The sequence below is a fragment of the Mangifera indica genome, chromosome 1, assembly GCF_011075055.1.
Source record: "Mangifera indica cultivar Alphonso chromosome 1, CATAS_Mindica_2.1, whole genome shotgun sequence".
NCBI lineage: Eukaryota > Viridiplantae > Streptophyta > Magnoliopsida > Sapindales > Anacardiaceae > Mangifera > Mangifera indica.
The window spans coordinates 2,682,815-2,702,624 of record NC_058137.1 but is presented as its reverse complement, the minus strand read 5'-3'; the positions used below and the strand labels follow the sequence as shown (position 1 = coordinate 2,702,624).

Here is a 19,810-nt window from a genome sequence, read left to right as displayed (position 1 = left end):
GAAACCCATTCTACAATGTCCTTCAATTAACGTATTCCAAACAACTAAATCAAGTTTCATCAATTAGTATATATCCATCAATCAAATTATTATATGATACAACATCGGGCTTAATCTGAGTCATCAGACATCTCCCGGAACAGTTTTTGTCAATCTGCACCCTGTAAATGCTGGCAATGATTCTAAGAAGAACATTATAAGTAATCCATTTTGTTGGCACAGCGATTCTTGTCATTCCGGCAAGCAGTCAGTCGCCAAGCAGATGTGTATGTAAAATGATCAGGATGACTGGCGCTATCATCCTACTGTCTCATTGCCTCCAAGATCTCACTGTGTTAGACACACTGCCTTCATTCGTGCGACCCTTCATCAGAGCTGTGTAAATTCTTGAGTTAGCAGCATGTACTTTAGACAACAATGGTGGCTCACTTCTCGGATTACTTGATTTCGGTAGCAACTTTTCAAACACAGCTTCAACTCCATTCCCACTGGAATCTTCGATCTAGTCATCAAAATTCAAGTCCCTCAGAATCATACACAAGTCTTTCCTCCCTTCTCTCATAGTTTGAACCATATTTTCAGTCATTTCTAAATCACCAAACCCAACACATGCCGGCACAAGAGATGCAATGTAGTCATACGCTAAGGAATTCCCATTTGAAGAAATCTCTCCAACACAAACACAAGCAACTCTAACACAACTTAACCATAACATTGTAAACATCAGGCTCAGAATCAAAGGCATTTATCTCATTTGAACAATTGCAAGAAATTTAGTATTACCCAAATTTGCACGAGCATTTAACACAGCATTGTAAGTTGCTCTAAATGATATTATTGTAATTACCCAATAATACTCCTAAGGATATTATTGTAATTACACATGCTCATTTAAGTGTAAAATTCCACTTAAGTGGTAGTAACATAACTCAAATGGTCACTGTCAATTGTAAGCGGTATTTGGTTTAAAAGTACAAAAACCCCAAACCTAGCATGCGCCGTAGTTATGGCAAAACTATGAGGTTATTGGTGACTAAAACATGAAATTATATGTACTTATGGAAGAACGCTTAGGCGGGTATAAATATAAGAAGGAATAAGAACAGAAAAGTGGAAAACAAAACATCAGAAAGAAAAGGCCCCTTAAATTTGCAATTAACTGTTTATTAACATAAACATAAAACATCAAGGCCTCGCTGCAGAGCAGAGCAGCCATAAAAGAGGACTAAATCATTCCATCTGTACAACGAGAGATTTGTACAAGAAATGTGAGCAAACTTATCAATCTATCGGCTGAAATCCCACCATTAGAAGTAAATCAGCAGCTTTCCTTGAATTTCCACTTATATACAAATGTCACACAAAAGCCGAGTCAGAACAGGAGCTTCCTTTCGCTCTGAAGCAATTAGCTCCCCTTTTGCAACCCACTACTATCACCATTCCTTTTATCTACAGCACCTGCAACTATCTCTATTAATTACAAAATTCACATTTTATGTACCTGTCGATGGATGTCTATGAAAGGTGGAATGATCCTTGTCCTTCCGTTATGGCATACAAGAGTTTCTCTTTCATCCTCTCCTGTAAAGAAACAACTTCTTTACCCCCCCAAAAAAAAAAAGAGAGAAAAAAAATGAAGAAAAATTGAATTAATGCTAGAGAGGTAAGAAATATCACTTTTGAGGAGTAAGGTGGCAACTTAAGGTAATTGGCGCAAGTCATCACGCTGGGTAAGCCTGCATCCGCAGAGTTACCACAGTGCTGTAGAGAACACAAGAGAATGTGTGAAGAAAGATAGCTTGATATAACTTTGAAAGAAATCAAGAAAGAAATGTATTGTTAGTTCAGACCTTTCGGACTATTGTCAATTTCGGATTGAGAGAAGCCAACCCTCCAGGAGGAAGTCGAGGAGCCCCAGTCACAAACTGGAGAAATGCTCGTCGTTGTTTATAATCAAACTCTTTTATAATTTCCAATAACTGGTATTCGGAATAGTCAATGAGCAAGTTTTTGGGATTAATTGAGATGAAATTTAAAACAAAAACACCAAAAGCAAAAATATAAAGTATCACTTACATTAACAACAGGAGGACTGCTAGCTGTGTACCCATGATCAAACTTGATATGATCCAAAACCTCATTAAACTGCTTCAAAACAAGATCACTAATTAGTAAGGATAAATCTGCATTCCCCATCACTAGATCAATTAAACAATAGGAACGTACAGCCAAGAAGTCACGTTCTCCACAGAGTAAACGCTCAAGTTCCTCTTCTGTGAAAATCTGAAGATGTTCAAGTGGGAAAACCTGAAAAATTAAATGAAATATAGTCAACCGGAAACCAAAACAAACATTAGAAAATTGTTAATGAAAATAAAAATGTACTTAAGTGCCATCATGATAAGTCGGATAAACCAACATCTCAACAGAAAATCATCAATAACAGATTCTGGACAGGAAATTAAAAATAATAATAGCATAACATAAAAAAATCCAAAAATTTTGTACCAACCATTAAATTTCTTAGGGAAAACCAACAAGAATGCTTCTTGTATTACTGCAGAACAATAAGAACCCTCACCAGGGCTCCTTTGTTTTATTTTCTCTCATAGGTTTCAATATTCCCTCATATTGTCTTCCACTATGTTGCATTCATATAAATACTAACATGTGATGTTCTCAAGACATAAACGTTTTAGGCATAATAATCACGAAAATAGATATAGAACAAGTATAGACATTACAACTATATTTTTTCTATATAGAATAAATACAAAAAATCATCCAAATGGGGTCACCTAGAGCACAGAAGACACTGTCATGACAAATAACAGTTCGTTTGGTCAATTTGTCTAGGTAATGATCCTGTTTCAAGATCTTAGTATAAAAAGTTCATTATCTCAGGTGGTCTCAACATTAAGAGTTCAAGCATAACCAAATTTATCCAATTATTACTTATGAAATACTTTCAAGGATACTGGCATAAAAACAACTACCAAATATTTTCCAATGGTAATTATAACAGAACAAGGATCAAGGCCATTCATATTTCCATAAAAATAGAAAATGATCTGCATAATGCCACATACTTGGCAAAAACCAGATTTAAAAGCTTCAAATTGTCTGGATATTCCAGAGCCTATGGTAGCATCCACAACCAGTGCTGCATAATCCCCCAAGTTAGTCTTATTTACCTGGACGGATAATAAGATAGAGTCGGTTGAGTGTGTCATCTATTATTATCTTAGAGATCTCAGGGGAAAGTATGGAAAATAGATCAAGGAATATCTTACCATTTTCTTATCAGCCTCAGAAGCAAGGACATATTCAGGGTACCCAGGAAGAGTAAAATCAAGATAAAGATCCTCAACCCTGGTACCCCGGAAGCATGAATCAAGATCAGATGTTGCATTTTCTCCAGAAATTGATTCTGAATATTTTTTCCTATTAACAAAAGCCTGAAACTCCAGTAGTGTGCTGCCAAGCTCAGGATCAAATGATTGGATGTCATACAAACTAAGTTCCTGTAAGAAATAAGTTTGCTTAAGTACTCATCACTAGATCAAAATCCATATTTCATGTCAAGTTTATGAAAAATACTTGCATGAAAAGATATTATCACAGCACTATGCTGACATTATAAAACCACCCAATTAAAATAGCTATATGTCACAATGCTGTAGTTTTCGTATTCTGGGGGTGGTTTTGACTTAATTTTGATTGGGTGGTCTCAGTACATCAGCATGATGACGGAGAGAAACCATCTCATGCAAGCTTTTTCTCCAAATTTACATGAGTTCAATAAACATTCAAAATATGAGAAAGTAAAATACCTTCCCAAGAATAAGCTTATAAAAGGCTCTAGAGAAAGGCAGATCCAACACCCGTCCATCTTGAAGAGCCTTTGCTACTACTTGACCCAAAAGAACAAACTTTCTTAATACATCAGAGAATTGTATCACATCCAATGTATCCACCGCAGATGACCATGGACGGGGAAAAAGACCAAAAGGAGATTTCACTATTTCAAAATCCTCAACCTGCAAGCTATTCCTGGTAGCTAATGAGCTATGATCATCTCTCCACATGGCCAGGCCAGATTTCTGAAACTCATGACTGACAAGGGTATAGAACTCCAAAGTTGGACCAAGGCCAGTACCAACTTCATCATCATATTCCACTTCAAGAAGAGTTTTATGGTTTGCATACTGATCCATCATTTGTGCAGCAGAGTCCAGAATCTGCTTCCGGCACACTGAAAACTTCTTACGAGGCAAGCCACCGGCAGCTTGTCGCCTTTCACTTGGTACAACTGAGTTATTATATGGTGGATGAGGCTGAACTTGCCTTGGACCAAATGCAGCCAATTGGAAGTACTTACATTTTGCCTCAAAACTAAACAAGAATGGGCAAGAAGCCATCAATTGATTACACCATGAAGGCATACCACCAATTGAAACGGTTGAAGAATCACGCATCTGTTGCTCTAGTTTTTCTGTCAACTTAGTACTCACAAACTCATTCTGATGCAGTAAACGAACTCCTACCTTCAGATCATCCAAGTTATCCAATCTACCTTCAGTAAATGCTGATATTCGTTCATGAGACATCAAATGGTATGTAAACCTGTTCACCACTTCCAAACTTTTAAGCAAATACAATATATCATAAATGGGACTCGACTTGTCCAAATCAGAAGCTAGTTTACAAGAAAACATGCTCGAGAATAATGAAGCAAACTCCATATGTTCCTTAACCCCATCCAATAATGTAAACTTTTGACCTAAATGAAGACAATTTTGGGGATCATCACGCAGAGATTCCACAGCTCTTCTATAAGTTATTGTGTGTACTTGACTCCACAATTTAGTCCCAGAAATAAATTCATCATCTGATTTTATTTGCTGCTGAAGAATTGCCTGATATAGTGTCAATGTTCTGTCTAGCTTTTTTCCCTCTATGTAAAACAGAAGTTTACATGCACGATCATTGTTACAATCCTGAAACATAAAAAGAGTAGCGGTGACATAAGAGCAGGTAATGTTACTTAACAACTAGACAGGGATGATAGAGAAAGGGGGAAATTAGAGACTAAAGCATATGCTTATAACTGGAACAAATTAAAATGAACAAAGATATTATCAGCTATATTTTGGGAAGAACTACTTACAACACAACTTTCCTGTGAAAATGATGTTTCAGCTGGACTTGATTGCTTTAAAGACACTGCTTGTTCAGAAGCCAACACTAATACATTTGCCTCATCTTCCTGTACAGAAGCACAACAAAGAGAAATTAATGCCCAGAATATTCGCAACCTCTCCATGCTAACACATAAATAAACAGGGTATAAATATTTAGATAACGTTAATAAACCATGCAAGAACAACCTGCATCTCAACCAACATTGTATCATGCTTGACAGGAGGTAAATCAGTGCACATACTTTCATTCTCCATGGGCCCTGAACTTTCCCCTTGGATAGACTTTGCATCTGAAGGTAAACAAAGAGACTCACTCTTTGTTTGATCTATGGCTCTGTCCTCTAGTTCTACATCTTTGGATCCTTTCACACTAACTTTAGGCCACAAATATCCTTCAATAACATCCAAAGAATAGAAAGGATCAACAGTCACAAGATCTTCAGAGAAATCACTTAAACCTGTCTCCCCATCTCCTTTCACAAAACGAACTTTTAGACATGGATGTGCTATGCACCGTCCGTATGGAACAGTAGCAAATGAATTTCTCTGCCTAAATGAATGGCTCAAAATCACAGGGAAATTTTCCAAAGAAGACAGAGCACTTTGTAATTTCTGTATCAACACTGACACAGGGAAGTCCTCCGAAATAATATTCGAAGGAGATAAAAACAGTCTTGCAAGCACCACAAATCGTCTTTCCACAACAGATAAATTATGATATGCACCATGAAGTTCCACGTTATATAGTCCATTAGATAGGTAATTCATCAATGATTTCACAATTCCACTTTCAATGAACTCAAAAGTAGAAACAGGTTCAGTTCCGTTAAGCATTTCCATTATTTCATGCAATATACAATAAAATTTCTCTTCATTTTGAGCAGGAGAATCATTACTAGCAGGCATGTTCATCAAATCACTTAAAGCAGCAGAGATGGTTTTGAGTTTTTGAAGAATATCCGTCAGTCCTTCCTCAGACCCTTGAGAGAAGTATGTGGTTCTAATCTTCTGTGCAAGATCATGAACAGAATCTTTATTATGCCTGCAAGTTCCTGAGCCTGAAGCAGTAGAAGACTGACCAGTATCAAAAGCATAACATAAGCACCTCAGAACCTCCCTTCCAGAAGACCTTTGGCTTGAGCTAGACCAAAGCTGGGTGCCACTAAACACAGGAAACAACTGTGAACATTTTTCAGGCATCAACAGTGCATTAATGGCAAAAAGGCCACCCTCCTTCACAAAAGAGTTCAAGAAAGTATCAGAAAGCTTCTGCAGGACCATCTCAGCAATCTCCAAAGCCAGTATGAGCACATGGTGATCCTTTCGGGTAAACACTCCAGCCAAAAACCTGTCTCATCAAATAGTGAATCTCATTAGGTTTAGTTAAGGCATATCAAATATTTGTTGAATTATAGGCAAGATAGCCAGTTTCACCTTGGCATGTTGGCACTCTTAAGCAATTCAACAAGCATGTCAGATTTGCTCAAATAAACAATCTTGTGGATAACAGATAGGCAGCCATAGCAAACATATATATTGGCACCAGAGTTAACCACCTGTGCAAAAGGCAAAGAACAAATTAAAAATCCAGGAAGGACAACCAAAAGCATTGGATTGGTAAATGTTAGAAAACAAACCTGGACCAACATGGGAAGTATATCCATCCCAAACTTTTGTAGAAGATCAGAGTGATAAACTAAATAACTTTGCTTATCCAACACCAGCTGAGTACATTGATCTCCAGCTGAGGTAGGGAGAAGCTCATTCAACAACTTCAGAACCTCATGTACCTAAGCAAAAAAGTTGAGCAAATAACTATTCAGTTCCTTTCCTCTTGACTAAATAAAACCTATAATCTAAGTCCATTATCCCTATAATGAACCCAGCCTCGGTAATAACAAGTCAGTTCATTTTGGCTCATCTATATAAAACCTTACTATTTAATTCCTTATTGATGAAATCTCTTAAATACACTCAAAAAAGAGAGAGAATAATTGTTAAGTAGCAACATAAATTGAAGCCAATGATTAATTAGGTTAAAGCAACTTCAAAATGCATGATGAATCAACCTCAAACATTGTAATTTGCACACAAAAAATGCACAGATACTTCAGTGTCAACTTTAAGAAAACTACCTATTAAATCAACGGTCCTCTTTTTGCTACAAAAATTTCAATGAAGTTGATAGTGCAAAGTAAATCAACTACACTGATTAAAAAAAACTGAAAACCAGCCATTGACATATCATTCCTGTTTCCAGGGAATCCTAATGATAAAAACATAGAAAAGCTTCTACTGGGTAATGCTTTCTGCAAAAAGTATATGATGATCATGCTAGCACCAATGCTAGACCTTTCAATATCATTTAAACATTGAGGGTACTACTTCCAACACTTATTTGGTAGTATTTAGGTCTCATGTATAGGCCAAAACCAGCAGTCCCTTCATCACTCCTAGTTTCAAACAATGGCTGCATAAAATAATGTTAGATATATGTGTTCAAATAATTTATTCTTAATGACAGAAGGTAATATATTGAAAATGTCATATCATGACCATGTTCCCTCTGAACAAGCACAAATTTTCTGTTTCCTTCATAATTGCCTGTCTGCATATCATGCAAAGGTAGAAACAAAATAAAATTCATTGTTCCAGTCAAACAATTATGCCATAAATGGCTAAAATATAAACCTGATTGGGGCGGCCATCAACCACACGTGGAGAAGACATTCCATGCAAGAGGTCATAAGTTGATAATAAATCCTTCAATATGCTGCTTATATTAAGCTCATATAAAGTTCTGAAAGCTACAAGTGAACCAGAAGACACTTTGACAAGCAACCCAATCAAGCCCTGCAAACCAAAATGGTAAAGTTAATACATTAACTCTAGGGCAGGAAATACAAGGAAAATTAATTTTGAAAGACAACTGATAAAAGTTTACATACATTGTAAACTGGCTGGGATAGAGTAGTTCGACTATTCGAGTTTATAAGATGTGTGGCTTGATGAATCAATCCGTGCTTGCAAAGTTTGTCAAGCATCTCAGTGGACTGACTTAATTGTGCTGATATTTTTATCAAGCATATTGCTACACTTTCAACCAGCTGAAAAGATAAGATTATTCAAATATTGGAAGGTCAGTAAATATTTGAACAGATGTATGGTAAACTGTCATAGAGTTGTAATGCACCTGTCGATCCTCATACTGGAGAAGATTGCACAATATGGGAACAGCATCCACTAAGGTTGAAGGGCAATCCGAGGGAAGTTTCTTGCATATGTTCACCACGGTGGACAGTGCTACTCTCTAATGCAGATAAAAGGAAAATTAGAGATTACTCTTAAAGCAACTTAGAACCAATTGCAGATTAAACCGATTCCAAAAGGCAATGGGATAAAATTAACATCCAATAATTCCTGAAATAAAATTGGACATTCAAATACCTGTACACTTGTAGCAAAGAAATCAATATAAGTTAAAACAGCCATAATAGCCCCAGCCTGTAAGCAGGCATGTGATTGATCCTGAGAAATTTTCTCCAATGCTTGCAAACACTATAAGAAGGATAATCAATACGTGGATACAATGATAAATTACTTGTGAAAATACAGAAAAATTAACTCTATGACAAAGAATACCTGTTCGGCTACATCTAAGTAGTCAATAGCCATTAATCTTTGACAAAGGGCAGGAACCGCATCATGTCTAACTAGCACACTTGATGATCGAGGAAACACATCACATAAATATGTTATAGCCCTAACAGCTAACAACATTATTTCTGGATTACTCTCATGCCTTGCCAGCTTTACAAGAACTGGTGATAAGGAGTCTGCCATCATGCTAGAAAGTGAATCCTCGGTCCCAAATGACAACACTTCACATAACTCTGTAAGTGCAACTATTTGCTTAGAAGGATCACCCTCATCACTCAAATTCCCTAAAATATTCCTCAATTTTCCAATATCACCAGATGATCTCCTCCTCTGGAACTCTCTAAGACCGCTATGTCTGGGGTCTCCATCATCAGAGTCACACGAACCATAACCTGAATCCTTTTCAGGTTCTTCCTCTGATCGGCTTGAAGCTGAAGCAGAAGATGAAGTATCCATATCGTTATGGTGGGTTTCAGGTGTGGAGTTTGTGGAATTCAGGTGGGTTTGAACAGATGAGTTTGATGTACTTGGCCTAAAGTCCAATGAGCTACAAGCTCTCTTATCCTCAGGTAAATCAACAGCCATTTCCATGCGTTTTTGTCCGCGATTTCCCATTAATTACTTCTCAGTCTCTTTGCTAATCAACACAATGTTCCAATAAACATCCCTCCTGTAAAGTCAAGATGTTCCATTGATCAGATGAACAACAGTAAACTTGCCGTTTTGAAGCCGAGACTAAGAATTTATTTCACAAATAACAAAAACAAATATAAATTCCACTGCCTTAAATCAAAACTTTCAATTTTAAAGAGAAACAAAGCAGGAAAAACCCTCAATAATTATCATAAACTCTTAAAACAATAAGCGTGTTTGTATACACATATATATTATATATAATATAATCATCTTAGTTCAGTTCAAAAGTAAAAAAAGCAAAAATCAAAAAGAAACCAGACAGGAGAAATTAAAAAAACAACCTACAAAGTGAGGGTTTGTTCAGATATTAACAAAGCACTGAATTAGATTCGTCGAAAAACGCTCAAAACCATTTAACCAACAAGAAACAAAACTAAAAAAATACATAACAGATGAAAAACGAGTAACACAAATCGAAAATAAGAAAGAGAGAAGACGAAAGAGAAACCGATCACATTGAAGAATATCAAGTCATTTAAATGTACCTAGTTGTTGAAATTCTTTATAAATCGGCCTTCGAGAGAATCGAAGACCTGAATTTTCAACGAACAAATAAAAAAAAATTAGGGCTCTCAGTTTCGTTTTCGTTTTAAAATTTATACTAGTTTTTGAGGATCTCAATCTGAATCTTGCAACCGAGAATATCAGATTAAATCAAAGAGGACGTACGGGTGTATGTGATCGTGATTAGGATGACTTGAAGGTGATGATGATGATGACGAGATGTAATTGGAAGTTTAATCTTACGGGGAAAGATTATCAACCTTCTACTACTGGGAGATAATTATCGTGTGTGACGCGGATGCACAATGGATACAATAATTATGCGTGTATGATTCGTGATCTTGTGTGGGGCCATGACAGGATGACCAGCGTGATCAACCGGTAGGCTGGGGAATTTGCCTTTTTAGTGGTAAAACGATTGATGTCAACATCGTGACGCTATTTGATTTGGATTCAAAACCGTGGAATCGGTAGAGGGCGGTCAGTCAGCACCGCCTTATGATTGGGTTGTTTTGGACCCAAAGCCCGGCCCACAAAGATCCAATATTTTTGGAAAATATTTGAAGAAACTAATGCATTGAAAACCCCTTGTTTTGGTAAAAGGGGCAGTGTTTTGTTACTTTGCTTGTAGAGGGTACTGAATTCTTGATTGATCAAATAACAGAATAATGCCACACGCTTAAAAAGACAATAGGTTAACTCATTATACATGGAAGAAATCTTATAAAAAATCTTTTTTCAATTGGTAAATTTACACCAATCTAATTTAAGCTCGAATCCATAATCAATTTGAATAAATCAGATCAAGTTAAAACTTTACAACTTTACTCCAGTTTGAGATTTGTTGGCGAGATGTTATATTGTATTCAATCTCATTAGTTAAATACAAAAGTACTAAAAATTATCTTTATGATTATCAAAAACTTTACAAAATTATCATAAACAAGCGATTAAAAAAAAGAAAAGAAATAGGCACAGCAGATAAGACCGAAACATGGTCAGGGGGCACTCTTCGACTAACACTAAAAACGTAAAAATGAAGGAAACGACAATACAATGCGGCATGAAAACTTGAAAAGTAATCAAAAGCAGTGCTTATTGACTTGGAAAAACCTCAGCAAAGCTACATGGATTTTGACGAGCAACTTGAATAGCATTCACACAACACCGACTCTGCTTTCTTTTGAGGAAGGCTCTCTGTAAATGAAATCTTGTAAATAAACTAATTAATTGAGCAGACAGAAAAAAACAAAAGAAACTAAAGTGCTCCATTTCCTCCCTACGCAACGTAAAATATAGAGAAGAAAAATAAGAAAAGCTTATAGATGACTGGTAAAGTATCATTTAAGTCCAAAAAAAAAAAACTGATGACAACATTCTTTACTATTTGTACTTGTGTCAATACAAAGGCAGAGATGAAGCAAACACAACTCTACTATCACAGGACAATTTAATAAGCTGCAATAAAAATCACTCTTCTCCATTGGAAAACAAACTAAAAATAACATTCAACAGAGAATAGAAATATGGAAGTTTAATAAATAGCTGTCATAGCATAAACCACAGTTATTCAGATTGGCTGGACTACAACAGAAATAAATAGTTCCGAGATAATCAAAATCGTTCAAATGGTCATGATATTCAGATTGAAAAATTCACAAAACTAACCAGAAAAATAATGCAGACACAACAGATGGACCAGAACTAATCATAATATCAATGGTTCATATAAGATTAATGGTTCAATACGATACATCTATGGTGCACTTCAATATAATTTATGTTGAGAGCACCAGGCAAGATCTTCAATGAGATACATTTAACCGGTTGTTGCAGTGCAGATTCTACTCTGCGCCATGCATTGGAAGCATCATATGTGACTGTGACTGAGACTGCATTAAAGCAAAGATGGTTACAAATTAGCATAACGGGAAAAAGTGATTTTTTCATGCAGCAGAACATGTTAAATTCATTATTCAAATTTCAGGACAACAATAAGGAAAACTCTCTAAAATACCAAAAATCAACATGTAAAGAATCAACATCTAACCAAAAGGGCACACCAAAGAAGTGGCCAAGAACACCAACACTAAACAACCAAATGTTCAAATCCAGCATATATGCAGACACCATCCAAGAGTCATATCAGAGATAATAAGTGATATTTATTTTCTCAAAATATGAAAAGGACATCAGAAAATCAGAAGTTTATTCAGGAAATAAACTTCTCAGCATTGACTATTACAGCAGAACTGACGTAGCAAAATGTTTAAAGGTGTCCAGACTTGCCTCAGACATCACTTCGTTTGAAACACTCTAGACAAATGCCCAGAGAATAAAATTCATATCTTATCTGAAAATATACTTATACTAATAATTATTTAATCAAATCCCTAACTGGCCTATTTCCTCTTACCCAAAGATTAAAAAAAAAAAATTAATGTCTACCGAGCACCGCGAGCACAACTACGCCCACAGCACTTCAACACCGTTCATAACAAACAAGGAGGGTTCCTATTAGGATTTCTACCTGGTATTGACAGGTACAAGTAATCTCGGTATAAACCATTTTGCACACCATAAACAATTACATGACTAATCCTGTCTTTCTAAAATTAGATCAGTCCCATGTTTGAGTCCAGGACAGAAAATAAAATGCTAGCAAAAGAAGCCCAGCAAGCAGCAACATGCAACGGTTTAGAACAGTGGAGATGGCAATATGATCTTGTGAGACTCCAATTACAGAGGATACCCTACAGGTGGAGGAACGATGGTGACCGCAAGACAGTAATGGCAATGGAGCTGGCAAAAACAGTAGTAGTGGTAGTGGTAAGAGAAATGTGCAAGGCAGAAACAACTGCATGCCATAATAACAGCAAGTTGACAATCCTGAACCAGTGGTGACAAAACAGTATCCATGACAAAATAGGAGTCAAGTGATAGTCCAGAGACCTTCAATTTATGTGACATTTGATGAAATGACTAGAACGGATGCCTAAATTCAATACATAGACAAATTATTTGCATTTCTAGACCATTAACTAGCACTTGCATAAAAACTGAACAGAAATACTGGACATTTTAGCACAAAATACCTTGAGGGGAAAGTTAGGATTGCTATATGTTAAGCTTTAGATTCAATATAACTTGATGTGATACTGAAGCCAGATTGGCTAAGTGATCTTGTGATCAAATTCTAACACTGTATTTGTAATTGTGATAGTGTTTCATAAACAGGTTTTAAACATAAGAAGGTGCTTTACAACTTATATATAACCATAAATCATTTACTGAACAACTTAAGCTTTGAAATCTAGTCACTAACACTAAACTAGCAGTGACCTTGCACATCAAAGGTGCACTAGAACTTAAATACAATAGTTAGTCCATAACTATTAATTTAAGCTTACGGGTGGTCTAGTAACCTCAGGGAACGAAACTCTCTCTTAAACTAATACATTATTGCGTAAAGAGCAAAGACGTCAAGACAAATTGTGAACAAAATATCTTATTGCCTATACACACAGAAGAAACCAAACAAGACACAATCTATTCATTGTTTGATTTCATATAGCAAAATGCTAATTAACAACTCAGAAAATGAGGAAATTCATAACTGATAAATTATTGATCATGAAACATGTATTCAACAGAATTATCAATAGTTCCAACAATTAACCATATCTACCATAAACAATCGTTATGAGATAATCACATGATACCTATATCGGAAAGTAGAAAGCAAAGAAAATATAAGGCCAAGATGCCAGCAATAATTCATCATAGGTTCAAAGATCGTCTATACATTTACTTAGTAATACAACTCAGCATAATTCTTTGTATGTGCATGTGTTCTCCACACTAGTGGTTCATAATGACGGCTATGATGTGCATCAAGTATTGTTGTTGACTGATAAAAACCATTCATAGCACTATGACAACTACACATCACCTGACAAACCACTCACAAATAGAAGACTAGCAAGAAACAGTAAATTACTTAAATGTGTTTAACCACCTTGAATTTAGTAACAGTATAATCTATGATAACTATTATATGGTGACTAAACACACATGCTTCTAGAAGTGAGCCCTTTTGGTATCATATTAATAGTGGATACATTTTCTTCATATATGCTTGGGATCTGAGTATGATAACGATTAATTGTCATTAAATCATTTCTTAGATTAGGCCACATACCAAGTAGCTTGTGGAAACTCTTCGATGGTCCGCATAAGATACACATTAGGCAGGGAAATAATTATTTACCAATTAAATAGCAAAAATAATTAAAAAATCTTTTTTTCTTTTTCCCCCCTTTTTGAAACTTATGATTACAAACCACGTCCCCCCAAACCATGCTGTGAGTTGGATTTGATCCCATGATCTCATGGACAGCCTCCAAAGATCTAGCCAACTCAACTGATTAATACCCACAGCAACTTCTAACTACAACATTTTTTTCAGAAAAAAATAATTTTAAGATATATGGTATATGTTTCTTCTAATGCCTCCTAATGTTATATCCTTTCTAAGAACAGTATCAACAAATCCATGCTATTTTGTATGTATACCTAAATATTATTTCTAAGACTGACAGACACTTTTTGACAGTGCTTATCTTTCATGCAGGAAATTAGAAATTCAAATTCATAATTAATGGTACAAAATTTACATTCAATTTGTGAGATTCACTCTTATTCCAATATAATTAAGAGCATATCACAAACCAATCTAGCCATACTAAAACAAAGATTCAAGGATATTCACGAATATTTAAAACACCAGGAAAAGTTGGGAAGTTGTATAATTTCATCTTTGCAAAATTATGTGGTTTCTTTTCTAATTCATTTCATGTGTCACCACTTTTCTAGAAAACAATGGTACAGCATAAAGACCAAAACAACTTCCCACTTTACTAAAGCCCCAATTACAATTCAAGATTTGAAGTTGTGTTTCCTAAATCATGTGAATTTATATTTGAAACAGAAAGGTGAATTTTTTTTACAAAAGAACAATGCATCAAAGAGGACGAAGTTTCCTTAAAAAGGAAAAATGAAAATAGTTGAAGGTGTTTCAAAAGCAGAGAAGATCTTAAAATAACAAACTAATTTTAGGTATATTTCCAATTTATACAAGTGAAGGCAGGTGCCAATGGTAAAACAGAAGTGATGTTATACAGAGTCAGTGCGGTAGCAAAACCTATGATAGATCTCTTTTGAACTTTGCAGCCACAAATTTGAACTAAGCTTGAGGCTGTCGCCCCAAACTATCTTCCTAAAAAGTTTAAGACTGATAGACCACTCAAGGTCTATTATAGAAAGAAAATAAAAACAGGTCATCAACAAAAGAATTGATTGGTCCTTGCTAAGAATTCAACATTCATTCCTAGGCTGGTCCTTCCAAAAGATGAGAGGTTATGAGGAATTATTCAAAATTTATAGGTTAACCTTACATGTCACCCAGGGTACTCTGCAAAATGGAGTTCTTTTACATAAAGGTTGGTTGGTCCTTCATAAGAATTCAACACTAATTCCTCAGTTTTCATCAGAATTCCATGATTCACCCTTTGGAGGACATATGGGGTTCTTTTGCATCTACAAAAGAATCTTGATGGTATTACATTGAGATGGAATGAGGAAGACAAGGACATTGAGATGGAATGAGGAAGATATGGGCAAATATTTCAATGAACTTTGTGTGTGGGCTGCCCAAATCCCAATGGTTCGATACAATATTGCTGGTGGGCAATAGGTTGACTAAGTATGTCCAATTCTTGCCATTGTGCCACCCATTTATAGACAAGGAGGTGGCAGAATTGTTTGCTAAGTAGTGAGGTTCCATGGGTACTTGAGCTCAATTGTATCAGATAGGGACCACCTTTTTATGAGCCACTTTTGGTCGGAATTGTTTAGGGTCACGAGCACCTCTTCAAAGCATAGTTTTGCATTACACCCTAAAACCGATGGACAAACAGGAGTGGTCATTTGAAGTTTGGAAACCTCTTTATATTGTTTCATAAGCACTCGACCGAGATAGAGGAGCACGTGGTTCTTTTGAGCTGAATATTGGTTTAATACCACCTATCAAGGCTCTACGAGTAAGACCCCATTCAAAGCTTTAAATGACCGAGATCCACCTATGCTTTTACATTTTTACTAATGAACCTTTCCTCTTAACTTCGAGAACTTAACCTTATATTGGATGAATTAAAAAGAGAATTTGTCAAGAGCCCAAAATAGAATGGAGAATTACATTGATACAAACAAAAGGGAAGTGAAATTCCAAGTGGGCAATTGGGTGTTCCTTCATCCCCAACCATATTGCTTACATTCGCTGGCAAGTCACCCTAATGAGAAACTCAACCCATGATTCTATGGCCCTTATGAGGTGATCGAGTGTGTAGGAGTTGTTGCATATAAATTGGCCCTCTTGGGGTATGTGAAAATTTGCCCAATCCTCCATTTGTCCCAACTTAAAAAGGCAATTGGACAGCAATGCAAGAGCCAACCACTACCACTTTGTCTATCAATTGACATGGAGTTACAACTCTACCCAGCTCATGTGAAGGATGTTAAGGAAATGGTTGATGGTTCCATACAAGTTCATCTCCACTGGCAAGGAATTCTGCAATTCAAAAGCTCTTGGGAAGATTTTTAGCTGATTAATGAACAGTTCCCAAATCTTGGAGCGGAGTGTTGATAGACCACTCAAGGTCTATCATAGAAAGAAGATAAAAACAGGTCATCAACAAGCAATACAACTGGATATACAAGATTCAATGCAGCCAAAAATGGGAAGAAAAGGAGCAGCAAAAGAAAGCAGAGAAGATTCAGTGCAGCGAAATATGGAAAGGCAGGATATATGGGAAGATTCTAGCACTCTGCAGTAAGAGAAAAGATTGGGAAATTGGGTATAAAAGCAGGCAATACTTCTGTTATACGATAAAAAAAAATGTATTCAGAATAAAGTTAAAGGTGGGCATGATTTCCGGTAACTATTGTAACGGAAATTATGATTTGCATTTTGGTAATTTAGTAGAAGATTGTAAGCAATCAAATTTGTATTGATTGGTATAACTGAATAAAACATCAGTTTAATTCTTGCATTACACTACTCTTTTCATCAATATTGTGTTGTGGATTGGTTGACCATGTGAGTAGTTGCAACTTGCAGGAGCACTATCAATAAAGGACCATTGCGGATGACCTTGGGCGGGTGAGTATTCAACAAAGAGTGACAAAGTACCCATATGCAATGGGTATCTATCTATCCATCAATATATCTATAACTTCAGAGCCAAATCCAGCCATATACACTAATGGAATGTCTATTTATCTCCCCATTTCACAACTCATCATAAATTTTGTATTCCAACAAAAAATGAAAGAATTAAGTACATCTACAGTATCATTAAATGAGGTATTGAAGATTTTGAACTAAATATATATACATGAACAAAAAGCATATTGATAACCAGACAAGGGTCCACGTGTACTATACAATGTTATTTCACCGCAGAATCAAACAACAATAGAGCACCAACATAACAGTTCAAAGACAACATATATTTCGTAAAAACAGAAAACTGGGGACCAATGCTTTAACTTTAACAGAAAACTGAACAGCATTGATCATGACCGATCAGTACTGCTTCAATAATATTTCAAGGTGCTTCTGTATTTCTGTTGGTATTGCCTAGCTGGTATTCATATCCCTGGATTGAAAATGCTCTATTGTAAATGCTCTACTTTGTTTGATTAGTCGGCTTTAGAATAATAATTAGAATGCCTCACTAATTGTTCAAACAAATATAAACCTACACGTGCTTTCCATACAACGGAAATACTAGTTTGAAGGTGTTCGTGCAGATGCACATGTAATAGGATCTTATTGAGTGTGTGTATAAATATATGAGGGTGAGAGAGAGATTACTTGAGAATTTCCATAGCTAACACCTTGTGAGAAAGAACCTTGATGGGCAAGCTGTCATGCAAAAGTGCAAAACAATCTCAAGCTTGAGTATAAAAAAATTTTTTTTCCACTTATTGAAGCACAGCACTTATCTTCCAAAAAAGAAAAAAATAACAGCGCTTATCTTCCAAAAAAGAAAAAAAAGGAAAGCATTATTTGCCTGGGGTGTGTTGTGGCCTGGTGGAATATCTTTCTTAGAAGATGATTCTCCCTTAGCAGAACCCTTAGTGTCACCCTACCAAGTCCCAGAATTTAATATTTTAAAGAAATGTAGAAATGAAAGTGACTGAAAAATTAAAACAGGAAACTAACTGCAGTTAAAAATATCGTAAGAGAATAAAGTTTACCTCCATCTGTGCCATGTTCAAATCCAATGATCAATCGGAAATCAAACCAAACAAAAATAAATAAATTGCATCAGAAAAAACTTTTACAGGAATTCATAATATCACAAGCAAAGCAGAGAAATCAAAAAAGAAAATTAAATTTCAAATATATATCTAATTCTTCAAGTTCAGAAAAAATCAGAAAGTTTCCATTGTTGTCAAAGCGCAGAACACAATGATTCCATTTTCAAAGCAACCAAACAAACAAACAGAAACGAAAAGATCAGCAAAACCACTACAGAGTAAAAATGAATAAGTCACCTCTCTATATCTAGTCAGATAAATCTTAAGCGGATCAATATAATCCTCAAAACCTAAAGTTGCCATAGCCCAAAGCAAATCATCACCGTTTATCGTCTTTCTCTTCTCTCTCTGACACTTATCACTGGCCCTGTATATCAATCGACCGTTACAACACAAGAACATTAACCATAAAAGACAAAACAAGAGTAAGATTAACAAGAAAAGAAAAACAAAAGAAATCGTACTCGCTGGTGATAAAGCTAATGAACTCAGAAACACATTCCTGAACAGTCTCTTTAGCATCCTTGGCAATCTTGCCATTAGCAGGAAGCGCCTTCTTCATGATCCGACTAATGTTAGCAATCGGAAGGTACCTATCCTGTTCACGCACGTTCGATTTGGGACTTTGGTCGCCGCTCTCGTGGCTTCCACCGCCTGGACTCGCTGGTGCCTCGGAAGCCATCCCCAAAACCCTAACCTCCACAGACCACCGACAACGAAAACAAAAATCAACATCATCAACATCAAATCAAACCACAAAGCAAGCTAAAACCCTAAGGCAGAGAGAAAATTAAAGAGATAGAGAGAGAAGTGAAGAGAGAGAAAAAGAGGAGAGAGAGAGAGAGAGGAAGAGGTAGTTAAGACTTAAGCGGTTAGAAAAATAACCTGGTGGAGCAAGTGAGGGAGAGTAGTGATTTGTAAAAGGGCGCGAGAGAGGGAGAGGCTTTAGATGGAGAGGATTGGGGAAGAAAGAGAGGAGATCGGACGCTGGAGAAGAAAGCACAAAGGAGACGACTCAGATGTAAAAATGGAGTTTATCAACACCGTTGGTTTTGTTCCAGGCAAAATTAATTAATTTATTCTTTCAATTAGTTTCCCTATACGGGTTTTCTGCATTTGTTGTTGCTTTCCATTTGGACCTGGAGCCCTCTCATTCGGCCACGTGTTTTGACTAACAATCAGATAACCACTCCGTTTCTCTCTCCAAAATAGACGATACGTCCTGTTTTGACTAACAATGAGATAAGCACTCAGTTTTTTTCTCCAAAATGGACGATACGTCGTTTGTTGAAAGGATTCATGGACGCCTAGTCGTTTCTCATTGAGAGTGAATGTTGCCAGCCATTTGTCCAATTGTTTAA

General features: G+C 36.1%; 2 protein-coding genes and 1 pseudogene across 8 annotated transcripts; all 3 read right to left on the bottom strand.

The window, feature by feature from the left end:
* Positions 1 to 45: 45 nt before the first annotated feature.
* Positions 46 to 1,440, bottom strand: LOC123225306 (annotated as a pseudogene).
* Positions 1,126 to 10,369, bottom strand: LOC123208684 (E3 ubiquitin-protein ligase UPL4). 3 transcript variants are annotated; one of them, XM_044626218.1, is made up of 18 exons: positions 10,046 to 10,222; positions 8,847 to 9,534; positions 8,652 to 8,762; positions 8,398 to 8,514; positions 8,153 to 8,311; positions 7,896 to 8,057; positions 6,842 to 6,994; positions 6,639 to 6,760; positions 5,391 to 6,552; positions 5,171 to 5,269; positions 3,834 to 5,000; positions 3,294 to 3,524; positions 3,090 to 3,194; positions 2,227 to 2,307; positions 2,077 to 2,145; positions 1,851 to 1,979; positions 1,678 to 1,761; positions 1,126 to 1,581 (listed from the first exon to the last, which is right to left on the bottom strand). In XM_044626218.1, exons 2-18 carry the CDS (start codon positions 9,477 to 9,479, stop codon positions 1,516 to 1,518), a joined length of 4,650 nt encoding a protein of 1,549 aa, XP_044482153.1. In that variant the 5' UTR covers positions 9,480 to 9,534; positions 10,046 to 10,222; the 3' UTR covers positions 1,126 to 1,515. The 3 variants fall into 3 exon arrangements, with proteins under 3 accessions (XP_044482153.1, XP_044482147.1, XP_044482142.1); XM_044626212.1 differs by lacking the exon at positions 10,046 to 10,222 and adding an exon at positions 10,230 to 10,369 and having other exon boundaries at positions 1,126 to 1,761; XM_044626207.1 differs by having other exon boundaries at positions 1,126 to 1,761; positions 10,046 to 10,223.
* Positions 10,370 to 10,956: 587 nt separating this feature from the next.
* Positions 10,957 to 19,538, bottom strand: LOC123220922 (nuclear transcription factor Y subunit B-1-like). 5 transcript variants are annotated; one of them, XM_044643559.1, is made up of 8 exons: positions 19,335 to 19,538; positions 18,914 to 19,141; positions 18,687 to 18,816; positions 18,387 to 18,392; positions 18,200 to 18,274; positions 18,001 to 18,051; positions 11,882 to 11,956; positions 10,957 to 11,261 (listed from the first exon to the last, which is right to left on the bottom strand). In XM_044643559.1, the coding sequence occupies exons 2-7, from the start codon at positions 19,129 to 19,131 to the stop codon at positions 11,909 to 11,911; spliced, it is 528 nt and encodes a 175-aa protein (XP_044499494.1). In that variant the 5' UTR covers positions 19,132 to 19,141; positions 19,335 to 19,538; the 3' UTR covers positions 10,957 to 11,261; positions 11,882 to 11,908. The 5 variants fall into 5 exon arrangements, 4 of the variants coding, with proteins under 4 accessions (XP_044499494.1, XP_044499483.1, XP_044499467.1 ...); XR_006503168.1 differs by having other exon boundaries at positions 11,819 to 11,956; XM_044643548.1 differs by lacking the exon at positions 10,957 to 11,261 and having other exon boundaries at positions 11,685 to 11,956.
* Between the last annotated feature and the right edge of the window lie 272 nt (positions 19,539 to 19,810).

Coding starts and splice junctions, on each gene's coding strand:
- LOC123208684 (XM_044626212.1), bottom strand. CDS start 9,479: ATGGGAAATCGCGGACAAAAACGCATGGAAATGGCTGTTGATTTACCT. Junction 8,515..8,651: donor TCTTTGCTACAAGTGTACAG/GTATTTGAATGT, acceptor TATCTGCATTAG/AGAGTAGCACTGTCCACCGT. Junction 3,195..3,293: donor CTGAGGCTGATAAGAAAATG/GTAAGATATTCC, acceptor TTATCCGTCCAG/GTAAATAAGACTAACTTGGG.
- LOC123220922 (XM_044643532.1), bottom strand. CDS start 19,131: ATGGCTTCCGAGGCACCAGCGAGTCCAGGCGGTGGAAGCCACGAGAGC. Junction 18,817..18,913: donor ATTAGCTTTATCACCAGCGA/GTACGATTTCTT, acceptor ATTGATATACAG/GGCCAGTGATAAGTGTCAGA. Junction 18,052..18,199: donor CAGGCCACAACACACCCCAG/GCAAATAATGCT, acceptor TTTGCATGACAG/CTTGCCCATCAAGGTTCTTT.